Raw genomic sequence first — 20443 nt, forward strand, 5'->3', positions numbered from 1 at the left:
CATATGAGGTATCCTTTATTCTTGAATACTCGAACAAATTGTTTCTACTACATTTTAGGTCCTCTGTGAAGAGCACTGGAGATGACATTTAGGGAAGATGTCCATCAGGAAGGTCAGTGAATATTCTTCAATAGCAACATTGGAAGTTTGAACTGGAAGGAGTTTTAATGGAGTTTCTCATTGAAGTTTTGGCATATTTCTCTGGGTAAATACTTTGACCAAATTGTTCTTAAAATACTCCACTGAAGTTTCCAGCAACCTGAAGCAGCCAGATCCAGGATTTCACTATGCTTCTTGCAAGACAGGCCTTTTTTGTGATATACAGCCTAAACATTCATAATTACATACTAAATAATTTTTTTCTTCCTTCAGTGCTTAGACAGAATAATTTTAAACCATGTATATAGTAAACTCATGTCTTGCAATTCAAGGATGCTGCAGGAGAGAAATAGCCTCCTGTGCTCTCAGCCTTTACATGGGGTTCTCCAGGTTCAACTCCTTCCCAGGCTGCTTAAAGCCCCTTTGCACTTGCAGCATCACTTCAGCAACCCACCTCTGATCTACTTTCTTTCTTTCTTTCTTTCTTTCAAAAGACTTTAGACTCCTCTTAATTATCTCTATACTAAATAAACTCATTTCTTCCAATCTTTTTGTTGGCCTTGCTTTATAACCTCCATACAAATCTCTTTTGGATCTTTTTGTTATTGGTCTGGATTACCATTAAATTGTTCTGCCCAGAGCTGAACATAATCCTCCACCTGAGGCATTACTGGTGCCAAGCAGAGTGGAATAATTATCCTTTGTTTTCTTCTTAATACAACACAGAATTACTTGCCCTTTTCCACATTGCATCATTTTTGTAATAGTCTGCAAGTTCCACTTACTTTTCAGCAAATATAATCTTGTTATACAAGTGCTTCAACAGCTGTTTTCCACCTTATATTTATATATTCATTGATTCTCCTTCTTCAGTACAGCATGTTACATTTGTCATTTTAAAAAGAAAATTGGTTTAATCCTCCACATTGGATCTGGCTGATGGATATTTATTACATATCCAATTTAAGCATCTAGTTCCAAATAAACTTAGAAAAATCTATAGAACTATAGGACTATGCTATCCTAGACTAAGAAAATTGCATTTGTTTTGCTTAGAAACATGTTAAGTAATGGTTACAGCTGATGTTTGGTGTCACACAGAAGTAATTACTCTTCATACTGAAAGCAAAATAAAGAAAAGCAAAACTTCCTCTCCTCTTCTTCTCTCCCCTCCTCCTTAAACTTTTAATGACTTCATTACATCAGCTATACAAGTTTTCATAACAGAAGGCACCACTCCGTCTTAACAGTCCTTCTACTCTATGAAGTTTGTGGGCAGTGCAGAGTAATGTTGAAGAAATGGCTCACAACAAGCACCAGCTTAGGGCAGGAATAGCTGCACCGTCACTGCCTTCCTCCATTCCTTCAGTCTTCCTACTTTTGGCAGCTGTCAGAAACAGGATATTGTCCAAGACTGCTCCTACACAGCACAGCTATCCGCACATTTATTGCCATTCGTGTGGCAACTTCTGCAGCTCAAGGCATGGCTGTTTATTGCATGAACAGCCACTATTAACTAACAGTAATTTCATTGTGAGCGCTCCAGTACATCCACAGTTAGTCATGCTGTAGCCCTGAGCACATGAACCTTATATGATCAATGCACAGCACTGTTATCATTTCACTAGTAAGCAGTATAATATTTCAAAACCGGGAGTGGTGAATTTTGTCTCTAATTCTCTTACATTAATACAATTGAAAACAATACTTTCTCCCCTGGCATAATAAAAGACTTAATATTCTGAAAGTCAAGCTAATCTGCATGCCTGGTTATTAAAATTACATTCTTTTAATTAGAAAGTGAACTGATTTCTGAATTATCCCTGCAGCACAATAAATATGAGTCTTACTGAAAAGTTGCTTTTCAGAACAGAACTATATAAATAAAATTGAGGAAATAAAACTTGTTCAGGAATACTTTTGAATTTTTATAAAAAATACTTTCTGGTTTTGTTTGCTTAAGGTTATAAGTTCTCAACCTTACAAGAGTTTCTGTGGTTATCCTTAATTATAAAGACATGCTGTCGTCTTTCCAGGCTTTCTTGTGAATGTCTGTCTTTGATAAGTGTTATCAATACTAAGCACCTTGTCACTAGTAAATAGCTGTTTCTTCTCTCTCCATCTTTGTCAGTTTGACAGCTTCCCACTCACACACTGTTCAGTGCTTTTTCTACCCATGTGTTTCCTACCCTTTCGTTAAGCAGTCACATTTATTCTTGATAAACTTTCACATATGAACAAAAAGCACATTCATCTTGTGAGTCATTTTGGAACATCAGCTAAAGTGCTTCCAACCACTTAAGGTATTTCTGAATAATAAATAAAAAATAGTTACCATTGTATCCTTTAATTTTGGTTTTGCCCTTATTTATTGGTGGAAATACAATAGGTTTTGCCTAGAAAATCCATTTTTATCCAATTGGACTTGACTTGTACTCTTAATTGTTACTGTAATTTAAATAGTAATCTACATGGCACTTGCATCCAATGTGATCCAAAAGTACAATGCAAAAGTGGATGCACACCACTTATTTTATCCTTTAACACCCGAAAAGTATTGAATTCTAAGGTAAAAGGTGTCAACATTTTATAAATAACTCTGAAAATCAATACTATCAGTGAAATTGCAGTCTACAAAGTCTCTAGAGTTCACTAAGACCACGCTTAAGAAGCCACAAGTATAATTATAATTAGCAACAATCTAGTCATTAAATAAAAAAAGAGTACTGCAGAAATTGTATTTTTAAACCATGCAACTGAGTCTTCAGTAGTCACAGAAACTGGACCCTAAACATCACATATCCTAAGTTCTAATAGTCACACTTGTGACAGTACTTTTAACAAAAATCTCTAACTAGTGAGTTTTTATTTATTCAGCAATAGGGGCTATATGAAGTGTTTCTTCAAAGACCAGAAAAACAACTAGGGCAGTAACTGCATTGTCTCTAGACAAAACTCTGCCAATTAACTGTGACTGAAGCAAGCTGTGCACAGATCAGAGAAATATCACTCTACAACGTTATTTGTATTTCTGCCCCATTTGCATAGCGATATAAAACGCGGGCTTACCAGCTATGCGTTCTTTTTCTCAGTCACTGAACTTTTCTTTGGGTCCTCAAGCAAAGCTTGAGGGAATAACCTTGATGCCTAACATACAATGTTTGATTAGGATTAGAAGTTCAAAAAACATGAAGTCTTTATAGAAGATTGCCAGACTCTAAGCATCTCCCTGTTAGTTAGAACCCAGTGTATTTTACCTTAGTTCCACTTTCTAAAGTTTCCCAGAGAAGTCAACGAGTACAAAATTACATCTATAGTGCACAGTGGGTTTTGTTGTTTGAGACACTAAGTTTGTGTGTTATTTTTGTAACCTCTTACCCAAAACATATTCCTCTTCGCTGTCATCTAGGTCAGTAGTTGCACTCCCAGTGATAGAGATGAACAGCAAGATTAAGGTTAAAGGTAAGGACCATTTCTTCTTCCTTCCTTTCATCTTTCCTGTATAACATAGAATAGACAATGTACACTTCAATAAATGCCTTGAGTGCTCTGCAAAATTCATTAGCAGGGTAGTGCACGGCTGTATGGATAGATACACAAACTGGGAGCACTGGGAATAATGTGAGCCATGTTAGTGTATTTATAGTGTCAGCACAACAAAAATCAAGGCAAGATTTATAGTTGTGCCCAGCTGATTGCAGGTCTCCCATCCCATCTCCACTACAATTGAAATCACCTCTCAGAAAACATACCATATAAAATGAGCAATTTGTACTTTTCACGTCATGATCAATTTTACACAATATATAGTTGGCTGGCATGTCAAATCTGTCCAAAAAAGTTGTACTCTAGTGGATCCCTAGATTCATTCCAGTAATGTAAGATTCCACTTTTAACAAATACTCCATCGATTTATAGCTATCAAGTTCCTGGACTTTCCTGTAAGTTGCATTTCACAGGAGTGAAATTTTTACATGGGCTTCAATATTTTAAGACGTATTTTGTAACTTGTAGTTAATTCACTTCAGCTAAGTGAAGAGCTACTATATTTTCCTTACAGAGGATCACTGCAACCATAGTCATTCACACAAAGAAAACACTTATTCCATGGCAGCTGGCCTGTTTAAGTTGCCAAAGATGACGTTATACATGCATGTGTGAAAGTACCTCTGGAAAACTTTTGCTTTAACAGTTTTACAAATACATATTTTCTAACTAACTGAAAGTTCCTTACGGATCTCCAAATTCTAATTAGAGAATAGGCTTAGCATCTCTGTTAGCTACCGTCAGATATGTTCCCTATGTGCATCCTCTTTTCTTAAAATATGATACTAAACTTTGGCCAAGTTAATTAATATTAACTTATTCAAAATTCAAAATCTATGGACAAGGAAGTTCCTGACCTCTTCACTCTTTTGCCTTCAGTGTTTTTGTTTACATACCTGTGAAGATGCCACCCCTGCATCACCTAAAACAGTGGGTGAAAGAGGGGCTGTGAGAGGAGATAAGATGACCTGTCAGTGAGCTTGGGACAGAGCTATATAGCAGCAAGGCTAAAGAGACAGTGCTGACCTGCTTTAAAAAGTCCAGTGCAGAACTGCAAATGTGCCGAAGGCAGTGGAACGCCTCCCTTATGAGGAAAGGCTGAGGAAGCTGGTGCTCTTTAGCCAGAAAAGAGGAGACTGAGGGGTGACCTCATTCATGTTTACAAAGATGTGAAGGGCAGATGTCAGGAGGATGGAGCCAGGCTCTGCTCAGAGATGCCCAGTGACAGGACTAGGGACAATGGGTGCAGACTGGAGCACAGAAGATTCCATGTGAACATAAGGAAAAACTTTTTCACTATGAGGGTGACAAAACTTTGGACCAGGCTGCCCAGAGAGGTTGTGGAGTCTCCTTCTCTGGAGGCATTCAAAACACACCTGGACGTGTTCCTGTGTGACCTACTCTAGGTGATCCTGCCCTGCCAGGGGGGTTGGACTGGATGACGTTTTAAGGTCCCTTCCAGCCCCTAATGTTCTGTGATTCTGTGAAGTCATCTCTAACAGATTAAACTTTTCTCTGAGTGATATATCTTTGTCTACAAAGTCAGAAATAAATCATAGTAAAACTGTTCCAGAGCCAGAAGCTGCAATGGTACCTTCAGCACCAAATCAGAGCCAGAACTCATTTCTCTCTTGACAGCTTGCCAGTTATATTCCCTGCTGCAAACACAATGTTTTTCTAACTTGCAGCATATGTACTAAAAATTAAACATGTTCTTAAAACTACATCTAGGTGAAATTACAGACCTGGCCATGAATAGCACTAATTATTTGACAAACTTTAGTTAATTAACAATTCTCTTTAGAAGGTTTCAGCATATAGTGCAGTCAAAAACACTAAGATGTCTTTATTCTTTTGTTTTGTGAAGGAACAGAATTTTGGGATCAAAGGAATTTTTGTTTTAACCAGAAAATATGACAGCATTAACTTTTTCACCATACTTCATTGCTGCCAAAATAAACAAGAGTGCATTTGTCTTTCATTCCTTCTAAGATCAGTTTCCAGATTGACATAAAATCTCCTTTATCTGTATGAAGTTTGGCAAGATGTCTGGCACAAATAATTTAGGTCTCATTTTATGATATTAATCATGATGTTCAAATGACCTTTCCTCAAAGCCTGTTTTTACTTCTCTAAACAAATTCAGAAAGTGGTGTTTTGTCCTACAGATGTAATAACTGTTCCTGGAACAGCATCCAATGTGTTGCAAATTCTGAAACATCATGGAAATGGAAAACATGCAACAGCTACAATCTGTCCTTTTCAGGTATTTTTCAAAGAAATAGTGATGTCCTTAATCATGTTTCTAATGAGAACACCAGTTTTACATTCCTAGATTTTTTTACATATTAATTTAATAAATTTTTTTAATTAATCTAATTCCTCTGTGATCCTTTTGCTCCATAAATAATTTTTCCTCAACATCTTTATTGTAGGATTTACTTATGGGCTGCTTGGCTAACCAAAAGATATCCATACAGTATCATTAAAACACAGGGAAAAAACCCATGGCATTGTGTAATGGATTTATTATCAGTGACCAATTCACCTCTAACATGCCAGATGTTTAGGCATAATTACACTCGTTAATGCTAATGTCTACATTTACTTGTGTACCTCCCCTGCTCTCATTTGCCTTACCTCATTTGTCAGTGTGTTTGAAAGTCTAGTATATATACAATCATTATGTGCTCATTAATTATTTCCATTTTCTAATGCCATCCTCCTCCCATGTTATCTCACCACTGACTTTTTAAAGTATTGCACCATTTAAGGAAAGGAAGAGTCTGTACTGAAATACTCATTGCTACCCACTGAAAACTTCTGAGTTACAGTACCTGACATTAGCAGTAGCATGCTCTCTGTAGGATGTTTTCAGCATCTCTTGTAAACCAAAGAACAGGTATTGCCTCCCCACTTTTTTTTTGTGAGGACATACTGTAACTTAAATTGAAGGTAAATTAACTGTTCCACACCGTGGGTGATGGCCAACCTTGACATTACTGGCACAGCTTCAGGAAGTTTGTCCTGAATTTGATCAGGTTCTGTGATAGTGCTAAAGTTTAATGCCAAAAGATCCACAGAAATAGATCTCTTTATACACTACTTGGAAAAAACAGTGTCTTAGACTTCAGACACTAGAAACAGATTGCATCCATAAGAAGTGAATCTTTGAACATATCAAAGAAATATATAAGATCCTTGAGGTCTTCTCCAACCTTATTGATTCTATGATTCTGTGGTAACACAAATTCAAAACAAAGAAAACATCTAGAGAAGGAGATCCATGGACTAGATTTCCATTCAAAGTCAATAGAGGTAACGTTTCTTTTCATCTTTTGCAGTCCATTCTGTGATTTCCAAAAACATATTTCCTCTCACCACGCACTTGGCTGAATACCAGATTTTCTTCCTCACAAAACTTTGTGGTACAGGAACTTGGGAAAATTTTACATTTTTATCCAAAGGTTAGAGAAACAGTTACAACAAATCTTTTTATTCCCCCTTGATAAAAGTCTGCTCATGCTTTTAAAGAGGATTAAAACAATTCTGTTCAAGGTAACCTGATTTGTTTTAAGACTGTATTTATGATTTGAGAGATCTGAGTTAGGACATTAACTAAGAAAAAATTGCATGGGAGGAAATATTAAGTAACAAATTGCAAAAAGCTGCACAAGAATAACCATTTAGTATTATAGTGTAAATAAAGGTAGTGATAGTTTGACATCATCTAGGCTGAACAAAAGCATAAATGTAATAAAAATTTCTGATTTGATACTCCATAACAACATTTACACTGTGCCTGGCTCCATGCAAGTCCACGGGAATGAAAAATTACAGAATATGCTTTCATTTGCAGTTTTTTACATGACATTGGAAAGGGGAAATTTCTAAGCACATTGTTTTCCTTAGCAGTTTTAATTTGCAAGCATTGACACAGTTGTGACCCTTCATAATGGAACCCACAAATCATCCACAACTTCAATTGCCTATGGATTCATTCCAAGTTTGCACCTGGACTCTTATTTTCTGTAATTTATGGAAAAGCCTTTCACTAGTTCAGGAAAATTCCATCTGAATTTGGTTTTGGATGACTCAAGTTCCTTCTTCCAGGCATCTGAAGAGTACAGATTCAGATTTCAAAATTTAGCAATCTGTTTTAACACAATCATCCACTATTCACAGAATCACAGCAACACTCAGGTTGGAAAAGACCCTCAGGATCACCAAGTCCAACTGATAACCCTACTCTACAGGGGTCACCCCTAAACGACATCCCTAAGCACCACATCTTAACGACCTTTAAACACATCCAGGATTGGTAACTCAACCAGCTCCCAAAAGCTTGCTCCCCATTAGAATTATTCCCAAAAGCTTGTTTCCATTTAGAAGGGAAATACAGGAAACAATCAGCCAGAGATGGAAATCCTTAATAACTTTCTAGTTTTAATTTGCAAATAGAAAGGATTCTGTATATCATGACCTAGCAAATACGTGTCACTACATGATTATGAGGATAAATTAGTACATTTGTGCAGATAACAAAAATCTTACCAGCGTACAGTATTTCTAGTCTTTCACCCAACTCCTAAGTTCCTTTAAAACAACACTCTGTCAAAAGTAGGGCTTCTTGGTGCTTGGGCAGTTTCCCAAGAGGAAAAATTCAGGCTCTATAACTGCCTATCTGCCTTACTGCAAAGTCTACTGACCAGATACAATCTCCTTTATGTTCTTGCTAATCCTCCCCCGAGGTCACACATTCCCACAACACTGTGTCAGGTATGGTTGGAGGTAGGATGAAGGTTTTAGTACTGAAATGATTGAATCCTTCTGTAGTTTAATTATTTCTTATAAGTCTTAAATGAAGAGTGAAATCCAAGATCAAAGTGAACTTGGCACAGTTTTTTCAATTAAAAAAACAAACCTTCTAGAAAAGTCCAAGTTTTCTGATTTAATGTCCATCTGCCCAGTAACACAATTTTAAAGCTCTAAACCTCTTAGATATTATTTCCTTTTTAATGATTTTTTAAAATTTTTTATCATATTTATATGGAAAGCACCATTCAAAATACTTATCTATGACATTTGGCTGGGTAAAATATCACACACATTAGTGAAGAACTGTCTGTCTTTCCTTAAACATTTTTAGTTTACATGATTCATGTTAAAGAGTCTGATAATCTAGGCCAAATCTTGAATATATTTGGAAGTAAATATAGCACCTTACTCCAGGAAAGTTCTAATTTAGGGCAGTCAGGAATCAGTCCAGCATTAATACAGTTTTTCTCTACATCCAAGTGTCATAAATGCAAGTTTCATATATTCCTAAGACATTTTCTTAGGAGCTGGCACTCTACTGCTCCCAGATTACTACTTTTGGAATGAGACATTTGTATATATAATTACTTGACAAAGGGGATCAAAGGTCTGAGTAATAATTGGCACTGATATTTTTTACTGGTTTAATTAAAATTATTTCATTTGTGAATAATGCCATTAACTTCTCTCAAACTGCCATATAAGTAGACAAAGCAGACCACAAGCAGTCAAGGAAATTCCCAATAGTAGATCCTTATCACTTAGTCTTATAACAAGGCTTATTTCATCCTGTCTCCTAAATACAGAAATGCAAGAAAGCTCTCAAGACTTGGTTTTGCTAAAGACACTATAAAACTCAATGTGTTCTCCATGCAGCTTGCCATCTCTAGACCAAATATTTTATATCTGTATATAGATAATTTTTTTTTCTACTCAGTCTCTTCAACATCCAATTTCTATAGTTAGCAGAACGTTTAGAAGCAAACATTTCTCAGCATGGTATTTAAATGGCTAACTGGAATGAGCCAAGTAAAAGCCAGCATTTCCAGTAGTAGCCAAAACCAAATAGCTTTAGAAAATAGCATAAAGTGACATTGTTATGACTGCAAAAGTGACTCATTCATACTGGCAGCCCAGGAAACAGAAGTGCACACACATATACACACACACAAAAAAAAAGTCAAAGGATGTAAGCAAATAAAGCCATGAATAGCAGGAGATAGGATGTGCATAATCAGAGGCCGAATGTAGCACAGCCTAAACCTAAAGATAAAACAGTTTAATTAGACAGGATTATAGCACCCAACACATTATGATATGACCCTATGATTTCTTGCATGACAGATTTAATTAGATGTGCCTGTAGCAATGTCTCCCAACTGGTACAGTGAGTTCCCTTCAAAAAGATTTTTATTACATGAGCTATTTTACAGCTGTTTGAAGGATCATGTTTTCTGATTTGCTCTGGAGTAAGTATGAATACTGAAGAAAATACAAATTCTGTCACCTCTGCTCTGATGTAAACTTAGGTTTCTAAGTCCAAGAGTCAGGGTTGGTCTGTCATTCAAAACTGACTTCTTCCAGAGCAAGTCTTCCTTGCAGTGTCACTGTAACTTAATAAAAGAGGAGGCAGTCTACTGTGGGTCATCAACATAGAAACAGTGCTGATTCAAACCATGACTAGCAAAACTACCTTCTCCATCCCCCAATTATCCTAATAGTCTGTATCAGTCCCGAGATCAGAGACTGTCAGATTCCCTCAAGAGCTTCAAAATTCCTTGTTATTGTGAAAGAGAACTTCAGTGGTTATCTACCTTTTATTGTTTAACATAAAAATTTTCTTCCTCAGCAATATTTCTATCTCTTAAATTCCCAGGTGAAAACTGAGAACAAGTAAAAACTGGGAAGTGAAAAATCAAAGGTCTTCATGGGCTTTTATGCTGAAAACTTGAATAACCTGACATCACTGTTTCAGATTCAAAGTCCCACTTGGGTCCTGTTTTTACTAAGGTTGTAAATGCTGTTTTGCAAAACAACTGATACATGAATGGAAAGGAAAACTTTGTAATGTTTCAAAATTGAAATTAAGAGCAACCCACCACAATTAATATGCCTACTACAGGAACACCCTTCTCTATTACATATAGCCATAGACCTCTCTTTTCACTTTCGTTTGCCAGTTGCTTTCTCTTGTGCTTTAAAACTGACTTCTATCTTCCCAATTTAGCTCCAGGACCTACTTAGTCCCTTCTAGTCAGCTCACTCCTGGTACTGGGTACTTTTGCTATCCTGTCTCAAATTATCTTCTCTTGAGACACAGCTCAATGGCCCTGATTTCTTCCTCTGCTGAGTTCTTTCTCTTACCTGGCTGAGTTGGGGCCTCACATGCAGGTTATCCATCCCCCAGGAGCTGGTAACTGGATATATTCTTGGAGGCAGAGAGACTGTGAGATTATGCCTTTGCACTAGCCTGCAAGTAATATTTCTAACTTACTGCTCATGCTGTGCTAGGCACCTGATTGACAGTCCAAGTGAATTATAAATGCTGAAGTTAAGAGTGATCTTTTTAAATAGCTGCACTTTTCACAGGAACATTGAATTTGCCTCCATCAAATCATATAAGTACTACTGATACCTTTATGGAGAACAACTAATGATTTTGTAGCTACTTCTGCTAGACATAGGGGAAAAAAACACAGAAAATAAAACACATTCCACAGAGTCCAACATTATGAGTCTATCATAAAGGATATACTGACATCACTATTTGAATTTCAGTTTCCACCTCATAGAGGTGAGATTCAAATAAAGAAATAAGATAGTTATTTACATGTGGCAACAGGATCTGTCTGACAGGCCACATCCCAAGCTAAGGTAAATCTCTACTCCATGTATACAGCGTATTTTTGTAGCTTTCAACAAGGAAAGAAAATATTTTGTGCCTACAAGAATTTTTTGTATGTGGACTAAACCAAATTACTACTTCACATAATTTCATATACCTTGAAAAATCAGAACACAGCACTCGCCACGCTCAAACCTGTGCTACTGGGGCAGAAGCTACCTGCTTGTAGCAGAAATATAAGTGCCTTCAGCATCCCAGCAATAGTAACAGTGCAAAGAAGCCACTAGCAAAACAGACAAGCAGCAATACTAATCATAGTTTTAGGAACATAGCATGGCAGTCCCAACATGAGCATTATAAAACCTCAGCCTGTATTTTTTCCAGCAGTTTGGACTGCAAAACCACAGTGTATGTTTTCACATCTCAGATGTACTTACTGATACATAGCCATGTATTTAGAGGTCAGTTGACTTACCGCAATCTTCTTTCCTAACAGAGTCATTTCAGTCCTGTGTACTTGTTACAACCTCCGTTGTGCCTAAGTTCACATTGCGCACCCTACAGAAACACGACTGCTTGACTTCCCTGAAGTGAAGTTGTCAGCTGCTGAAAATATACCAGGCAGGCACAGAAGGAAGCTCCCTGCCACGCTGATACCTCATCACCAGTTCTGACTATAACTGACCATTAACCTTTTGTAACCTCATCACCACACATGTGATATTTTGCACACATACCAAAGATCAAAACACCAGTGTCTTTGCTTTGTCAAGCAAGTTTAGCTCATCCTAGCTTCCCAGATGGAGACACCACATAAAGGTTTACTGCACTGGATGTGTGAGCTTTAGATCATCACATAGGTTAGAAATGTTTTACATGCCATCAGTAGGAATATCCTTGGATTCAGATCACCATCATGCAAATACTTAGGCCCAACATAAAATAACACTGCAGAGAGAAAATTCCCTTCATCTCCCACCACAGTATAGATAGTGCTGCTTATTTGGGTGGCAGTTCTGCGGACCCAGAGCATTCATCAGTCTCAGAGCACAGAAAACATCAGGCTTATCTTTCTACACTACATTTCTCTGTCTGGTCAAAGCATAAATTATTGTCCAGAACCTCATGGTGTCAAAGATTGTGTAAGTATGGAGGAAAAGATTGCTTCTCAACCAAAGCAGAAAATGTTTACAGAGGATGCTAATATACTATGCAGGTCACAAAAGCCATGCCAGCTAAGTACTACCTCCATGTAATACTTGCATTTTTAATTTACTTACTGCAAGTGCTATTTTCAATATAATTGCTTTAAAATCAGCTTTTTTGGAATGATCTATTTTCTGGAAGAAGTTTGAACTTTCTTGTGTCCAAATACCTTGGGTTCAAACACCTAGTCTAATTTTTTCACTAAACATCAAATCAAATTTACCGAAGTTACCTTCAGGGGTGTACTCAGTGACAAACAGCACATATCAAGGAAGATAGCAACAATAGAGAGGATGGAAAATGAGCAGCTGTATTAACGGCAACAGGAAATAATTAGGGAACCTGCACAAAGGAATTATGAGAGAAAATTTAAAGGTCTAAAAATAAGTCTACTTTACTGTGAAATAACTATGAGAGGAAATTAATGATACAATTCCCCATATGGTTTTGCTTCCTTCTGTCCCCAGGGGCACTCTGTCCCTATTGCAAAGTAAAAAGAGTTTCATAAGAGAAACACACAGAAGTAGGTAGTAGTCCAAACAAAGAGCAATACTAAGTACTGGAATTAGATTCATGTTAATTTTGCTCCAAAGCTGTAATATATGAGAGCCATGCAAACCTTGATTGTTCTATTTTTTCATTTTCTTTTCTCCCATTCTGACTCCCTCTGGCATACATTCTCAGAAAATACTGCATACACACCAATGAAATCATGATAGTTATAAAGCACTTCAAGTCGCTACCACTTCATTTTTAAATGCAGAAGTTACTGTCAGAATCACCTGTTTAAAGTAAATTTAGATGCTAAAACAGTTTTCCAAACTGTGTAAGACAGTGTTAATGTCTCTCTTTTTTTTCCCCTAGAGGAGACTTATTACTCATGTTTCCAGAAACAATCCTAATGTTATTGATATGTCCATGACAACAATAGGTGTTCTTTGCCCTTTACTTAAACTACTTATATTCAAGATCCACAGGATCAAAAGAAGAGCATAAAGGTTATCAGTGTCCCTGTACTGGAGAAGAGACAATCTGAGTGTTAGTCTCTGCTCCTGTTTATGCATCTAATTGGGAAGGGTTGCTGGAGAAACATGCAAACAGTCCCTGAGGTTAGATCTGGAATCCAGTAACTCGCCTTCTCTAACTGTGGGTTTGATTTAGCTAGAAGTGAGATTTCAAACTCACTAAAGGCTCCGACATGTTCTCTGAAAGCCCATTAGGAAGTTTGATCTATTACACCTTTGTTTTGTTTCCTAGACACTCTATCTTGGAGCACTTTCCCCCTAATCTCTTAACATTTCCTCTGTGAAAGAAACTCTGTCTCCTTTTTGTACACTCCTCCTCACTGCTCTTTAGATCTGACACTAAACATTAAAATAGATTCAAACAATTTATTAATTTTTACAACTAGACTTTCAAAATAACTCTTTGATGAGATTAAGGAGAGATAAAGTCAATGTCATTACTTGGTTTTTCTGTCCTGAGTCAAGAAGATCATGAAACTTGAACTTACAGCTATTCTGCATTTAGTATGTTAGATAGATGAGTAACAACTGAGTTTTCATCAGCAATGTTAGCAAACGTGGGTACTGCACTATAAGGCTAAATGCACTTTAAAGGTCATAGAACTACACCAGACAGCTTAATTTCATTCAGTCTCCAGATTACAAACTCTGCAATGCACAATGTAAGGATAAACATAAAGATTACTGGAAGTCAACTTAAAGCACACTTGGAGATCGTCCAGCATAAAAGTTATAAAGATGTCAAAGAAATTGATTTATCAAGCCCACATGACTGCTTTTTAATAAACTCTTTCATGTGGGACACACTTGACAGGAGAAAAGACCAGAGCAGAATGTGTTTTAATCATCTCTATCTCCTCGGCATTGCTGTCTGCATTTCACACAAGGTAAAGTAGATTACAATCTGAAATTCAGCTTGAACAACAATCTAGATATATTTACCGTGGATGTAGATACTTGGTGCCTTCACAGACAATCACAAAGTCTCTCCTAGTAGAATCAAATAATGGGAAAAAGATTATAAAGGGCAAAGGCTGTCAATTTTCCCCAAGTAGGTGCCTAGTAATTCCTACAGCATGCCTTTGCTCTTCATATCTGTACTGACAGCTGGCCTTCCTGTCTTTGCGTCTGTCCATAAGACATTCAGGAAGGAAGGTTTTTATCTTTACATGTTTTCCATTAAATACTTTGATGACTAATTTCTAGAGTACTGAGTCACACTGACCTTTCACATACCCTCAACATTGGTATTGTTCTCCTTAGTCCACTTTTCCCATGCCTTTTGTCAAAAGCACAAAATTGTAGGCAGATTTTCTAAAACACGGTTTTCAAGTAGAATACTACAAAAATTGTCTATATTCTGGGGTTTCAGGGTGAGAGTGGTGTTTACTTGTCATGTTGGCACCACTGTAAGCCTTATTCGTTACTCTCCTTTTTAGTTTCTTGAGAATTTCAACATACATTGTGAGTGAAATTGACTTATAGTAGCATCAGATTAATCTGACTCTCCTAAAATGTACTGCTCAAAATCAGGGGGTTGGACCTGATGATCTCTTGAGGTCCCTTCCAACCTCTGATATCCTGTGATACTGTGAAAATATCAACTGCTTCACATGTTATATGCCTTACAAGGATTTGAATTAGCCTGGCAGACCACACTGTCTGAGTCAAGCTTCCTCTGGAGATAATGTAGGGGAGAGACATTTTAAAAAACAGAAGCTTTTTATCAATCTCTAGGTATTGATCACAATATATTCACCTTTAGGATGGCTTTCTTTCAAAGAACTGTCTTAAAGCTCAGAATACCTTAGCCTGAGATTCTGACAAAGAAAGATAAGTTGTATTAGTAATCACAGAAGTATATTCATCGTCCTGCTGTTTTAAATTTACAGAAAAAAAGTCTCCCTTTTTGCAGCACTCATCGCTGAACTTTGAATCTAAACATCTGCCACATTCTAAAGAAAACACACCAGTAGATACTGCTTTCTGCTAAATAAAGAAAAACAAATTAATCTTTCCTGCTAAATTGAAAGTCTGTTACAAAGTACTCACCAAACTCCTAGCAACAGTTGTTGAAGAAATAAAGAATTCCTGAATCAGCGCTGGATAGGAACCTCTCCTACTAATTCACGTTGAAGGGGTGTGGTGTAAAGCTACAAAGGCAGAACTGCAACTTGATCTTCCCAGAGCAGGCTGCTGCCTGCGGATTAATCAGATACTCGCTGTTGCTGCTCTTTGTAGAGCGCATGGGATCGCCCTGCAGCAGCGGCAGGCACGCTTCCTGTTTATAAGTTTTGTGATCTGCCTGCACTTTAAAGCAACTGTTTTCTTCTGAACATACTGGTTAAAATGAAATGCACCTTTAAAGAATGAGATGCAGGCAGTAGGATTTTCTCCTCATAGTACCTGGCAGGCTGAGCTATGGCTCACGAAGATGCCATGTTCACTTCTGTTTAAAGAGTCCAATTTGGTTTGTCTGCTTGGTTTTAGATGAAGTCATGCTACTTGTTGCAGATCTGAGCTGCATTCATCACAATATTTAGAGCTGTGCTACAAAGACTATTCTGTCTTCAGCTAGAACATACCATCTATTTACAAACCACACACTACTATGTGCTGAAACTAAAATTTAAAGCATCTTTAAGAAGTGGAAAACAGGGATGGGGACTCTAATGTTAAGACTGAAACCTTGTAACTTTTGGATGTAGAGAGACACAACTAGAATCCTAGTCCTGGACACAAAGCATGAGAAATTCCCCAATAATGAATTAAACAGCAAGGGACAGAAGTAACAGCTGAGGAAGAAGAATTTAACACAGTTAGTAGCTGTAACTAACTGCAATTGTTGGCAAAGACAAACAGGTGCGTTAAATCACTGTCATTGAAAAGTAATATTTATCTGTTCATCACCAGCCTGAAACATATTGGAAGTTTCTTAGTCAGTTAAGAGGTTAATTGTCTCTGACCCAGACACAAGTGCTCCTGGCAGCTTCTTAGATCTCCTGCCTGTTCTTCCTGTCTGTAACACTTCTGAATGTGAAGTCAGTAGTCAGCCGAGTATACTGACTACTAACTGGGTCAATAATCACATGGATTAACTGTCCTGAAACAGACTGGAAGCACTCACAAAGGGGCAGTTTAAATGATGGGGGTGGGGTTCTACCACACAGTTACTAATTACCAACTCCTGGGTCAGGTAAAGCAAGGAGCAACACAACTCAGGAAAATCAGTTAAGTGGAACTGGTCAATCATTTGTGACATGAAGCCTCTGAAAAACACATGTTAGGAGCCCATGTGTTAAGAATGAATATCAATCAGCGCTATCCATAAATTACTTTGAAGGTCAGAAGTAAGCTGTAATGAGACAGCTGTGCTAAAATGACACCACGATTTAAAGAAATCTCAGTCTGTACATTTACATGGAAACAAATCCAAGTAGACTTAAAAAGACCCCAAACCATATTTTGCATCTATGTGGATGCCAGCAACAGTTTCAAATTTAACTCATACTACTAGGCATTTACAGATGAGCTGCTTCATTTTTAGTCATACCACTGAATGATCTGAATTTACTGGTCCATGCAATTATATTTCCTACCTATATACTGGCCAAAACTTCAGGTGGGCTTTATTCATTTCAATGAGAATTTTTTTATTTATTTAAAAGATTTTTCAAAGGTTTTGTCATACTATGTTAGTGTAATTCCTTCTTTTCTCACAAGATCTCACTGAGGTCACTCAGATTTGGTGTGCCAAATAATATAAAGTGATTCTGAAAGAAATAGTCCATACAGAGATGAAGAAAAAGACTATGCTAAAAGATGTTTGTTTTCTCGTGGTCAAAGAAGTTGAGACTCAGATATAAAGAAAAACACTTCAGGGAATATATAATATAATCAAACCTCTTATTTTGATTACAAGTTAGAATAAGTAATCAGGTAAATAGTAGAACAAGATGAGTGTAAAAATACCCCCATGTGCATGAAGAACACAAATCCAAAAGGAATTATTCAAAGGAAACAGTACTTCATTTTAAGAGAAATATTCTTGCTTTCTATTCTGTTAATGTCTCTCCAGTTCTTACATGCAGTTGTCAGGAGATTCTCTATGCTCCTTTGCATTGTAACTGTAACTTAAAAGTTTCAGTTGAAACTGCTATCAGACTTTGAAGACAAAACTAAAACTGTTTTGAACCTTTGGTGGGATCAAGGAATTCCAGTCAGCTATGACCTGCCTAGACAATCACACTAACCCGTGGATTGCCCTGAAACCTGCTGATAGCTTAAGACAGTTGTCAATAGTTGTCAATAGTCCACAGTGGGAAAGGTTCCTACAATTCTAAATACCAGGTTTTTTTCCATTTTAGAAGGGGCTTTCAAGATGAGCAAGAGGAAATTTGTGAGTTCTAAAACTAGTCATTGCAACGGTCATATTGGAATCTAGAAACCTCTCGAAAAGTGTAACTCCCAACTCACGAAACTCACTGACACAGCTGCTGCTTCTTAAGAGATCATCTAAGCCTTGGTGCTTTTCTGAAAAACCCAAGAATCTTTTCTTAGGGAATTTTTAACCTTTGAGTATGTTACATCATCATTATGTTCCCTCTTCAAGTTTATTTACAGCATGTGCTCTGTGATTCGATTGCTAATACAAAAGCTGCAGTCCAGAAGATCATCATTTCACATGACTTCTGAGGTCAATCCAGAGTCATGCTCTGGCCAGTTATGCAATGGCAGGAACTAACCGTACACATTAATGAATCAGTGTAACAAAAGACCATTTCCAGTACAGATACCAAAAGGCTAACTAACAAATTCTGCCTTCTTTTTTTTTTTTTTTGGGTCAGATTACACAGGCACAAGGCAGCATTTTTCATAACCTCTATTCCTCACTATGCATCACTAAATAGATACATGCAAAATGACAGCTGAAGTAAACTAAACCACACATGCCATAAAAAAAATGCCTTGTACAAATTCCTGGAATACTCAAAGGTAGTTTGGCTCTGCAGAGTTCAAAGTTGAGATGATTAGATTTTAGCCTTCTCATAGTACACAGAATTCCTACCCACAAATTGGGAGAGCAGGAAATGAAAAAAAAAAAAAAAAAAAAAAAAAAAAGAGAAGGGTGGGAGAAGATTTATGTGAGCATCATTACAAACCTGAAGAACTAATAGACACACCTTGAGAAGCACACTAGCTAGTTTCTGACTGCAAGTGAAATCCATCAGCTGCAGATTCTCTCCTGGAGCTCTTTCTAGTGATATCTCCGACTTTTTTCAGCACCAAACCAGGATGCAATGTGCCACTCCAGAATACACCTTAGCCTGGAGCACTGTCATGAGTACTGGTCTGCAGAAGATTGGCAAAGATAACAATTCTAATAGTAAAAGTCCTAGGAAAAAGATGCTTACAGTACGTAGGTCAAAAATGCCACTCTATTTCTTGAGTTACACCAATGACTTTGTGTCAGATGCTCCACACAACTTGCTCCACCATCTCCCATAGTACTACCACATTCCTACTAGAGTGTGGCAGCACTGTTAGTGCCAGCAAGACATCAGAGAAAAGGAAGAAAAGGGCTAATAAATAACCTAATATCTTCAGAGGACTGGGGCAAAGTGGCATCTGGAATGTCTGTCCTTAGTTTGGACTGGAGGTCATGTCGACACCAAAACGGATAGAGGAAAAGACAGCAAACTTCAAATTCAAATTCTCCTATATGATGTAGCTTTACTGGTACAAAGTGGACAGGCTTTAGCAGAACACATTATACTCAACCATAGTGATAAATACATGGTGTTCAGACATGAAAATGATGCACAAATGATGAAAGTGATGTACAATCTTGGGTTTGGTTTACTGTACCAGAACAGAAATAAAGCAGCACAAAACTATCTGAAAAGTTTTGGGGTTTTTTGAGCTCCATCATCCTTGAAGAAAGATTTATTATGTAACTCAGCCAGAGAAAGCACAACAACATTTGCTTACACAAACTGCTCTCCAGATAGTAACCCAAATGCCTCTCATGGTGTGACATTGCTTGGTCTTTAACAATATTGATATTTGTGATGTTTTGTGGCCCCCTAGTGATGCCACTTCATTTTTCCACTGCTAAGCTCTGTCAAACTTTTCATAGAGTCAACAGATTCCTCTTTTCTGTATTCAACAAACAAAATATGATTAAGTACTTCTACTTGATGCTTGAATTAGATGAAAAAGCACAGGCATTTCTGAAGCCTCATAAGGAACCAGGTAGCAAGCTTACAGGAAAAATACCACCAGCAGAGTTGGCTTGCCCCAGTGAGCTTAATGTCAAAGCCAAGATGCAGCAGTCACTGTCAGCATATAGAGTAAAAGCTCCCTAGGCACTTTTCCTCAGTGCAGACACTAATCACCTTACACAGTGCAAGGCTGTTGCAGAATTTCTGAAAGCACTGTAGAAGTTGCTGTTTCTCATGTACAATGGCATGTCACAGCAGACACTTACAGGAGGGAACAGTCGGCTACTTATCACAGACTCCACATTTGTGCTATTAGTGGTCAGTTTTGTAGTTAGGTGTTACTTTACCTTAGAATTAGTGGACCTTCCTGAGGCCATTGAAATATATGCCTACTTTTTCAAGTGAGGTCATCTACATGTCAATGCCACAAAACATCAAAACCCCACCCGGGTTCTAAAAGAGGAACTTAAAAGTTCCTTTTAATAAGAGTTTTATAAATTACTCTATTACTCTTTTCTATCTGTTCTATCCTGTTCTTATATAAAAATCATGGCTACTTCAAGCGTTTTCTAAAGACTGAAATTAGAATGAACAGAGAAGGTGATTGTTGCTGCTGATAGCAGAATACTGAGATAGTACAATGAGAAAACACAGGCTTTGTTTCTGTCCTCACTTTAAAG

At 37.3% G+C, this 20443-nt stretch overlaps 1 protein-coding gene across 1 annotated transcript in view; it reads right to left on the reverse strand.

Moving 5' to 3' along the window:
- Positions 1–15625, reverse strand: part of TFPI (tissue factor pathway inhibitor) — a 35296-nt gene extending 19671 nt beyond the window's left edge. The window contains exons 1-2 of the mRNA XM_054380924.1: positions 15592–15625; positions 3478–3597 (exon numbers count right to left, since the gene is read on the reverse strand). Of these exons, the coding sequence (XP_054236899.1) occupies positions 3478–3592 (115 nt within the window). The 5' untranslated portion in view covers positions 3593–3597; positions 15592–15625. The remainder of the gene's footprint in view (positions 1–3477; positions 3598–15591) is intronic.
- Positions 15626–20443: the final 4818 nt, after the last annotated feature.

Source organism: Indicator indicator, chromosome 5 (genome assembly GCF_027791375.1).
Source record: "Indicator indicator isolate 239-I01 chromosome 5, UM_Iind_1.1, whole genome shotgun sequence".
In the NCBI taxonomy this organism is placed as follows: Eukaryota; Metazoa; Chordata; class Aves; order Piciformes; family Indicatoridae; genus Indicator; species Indicator indicator.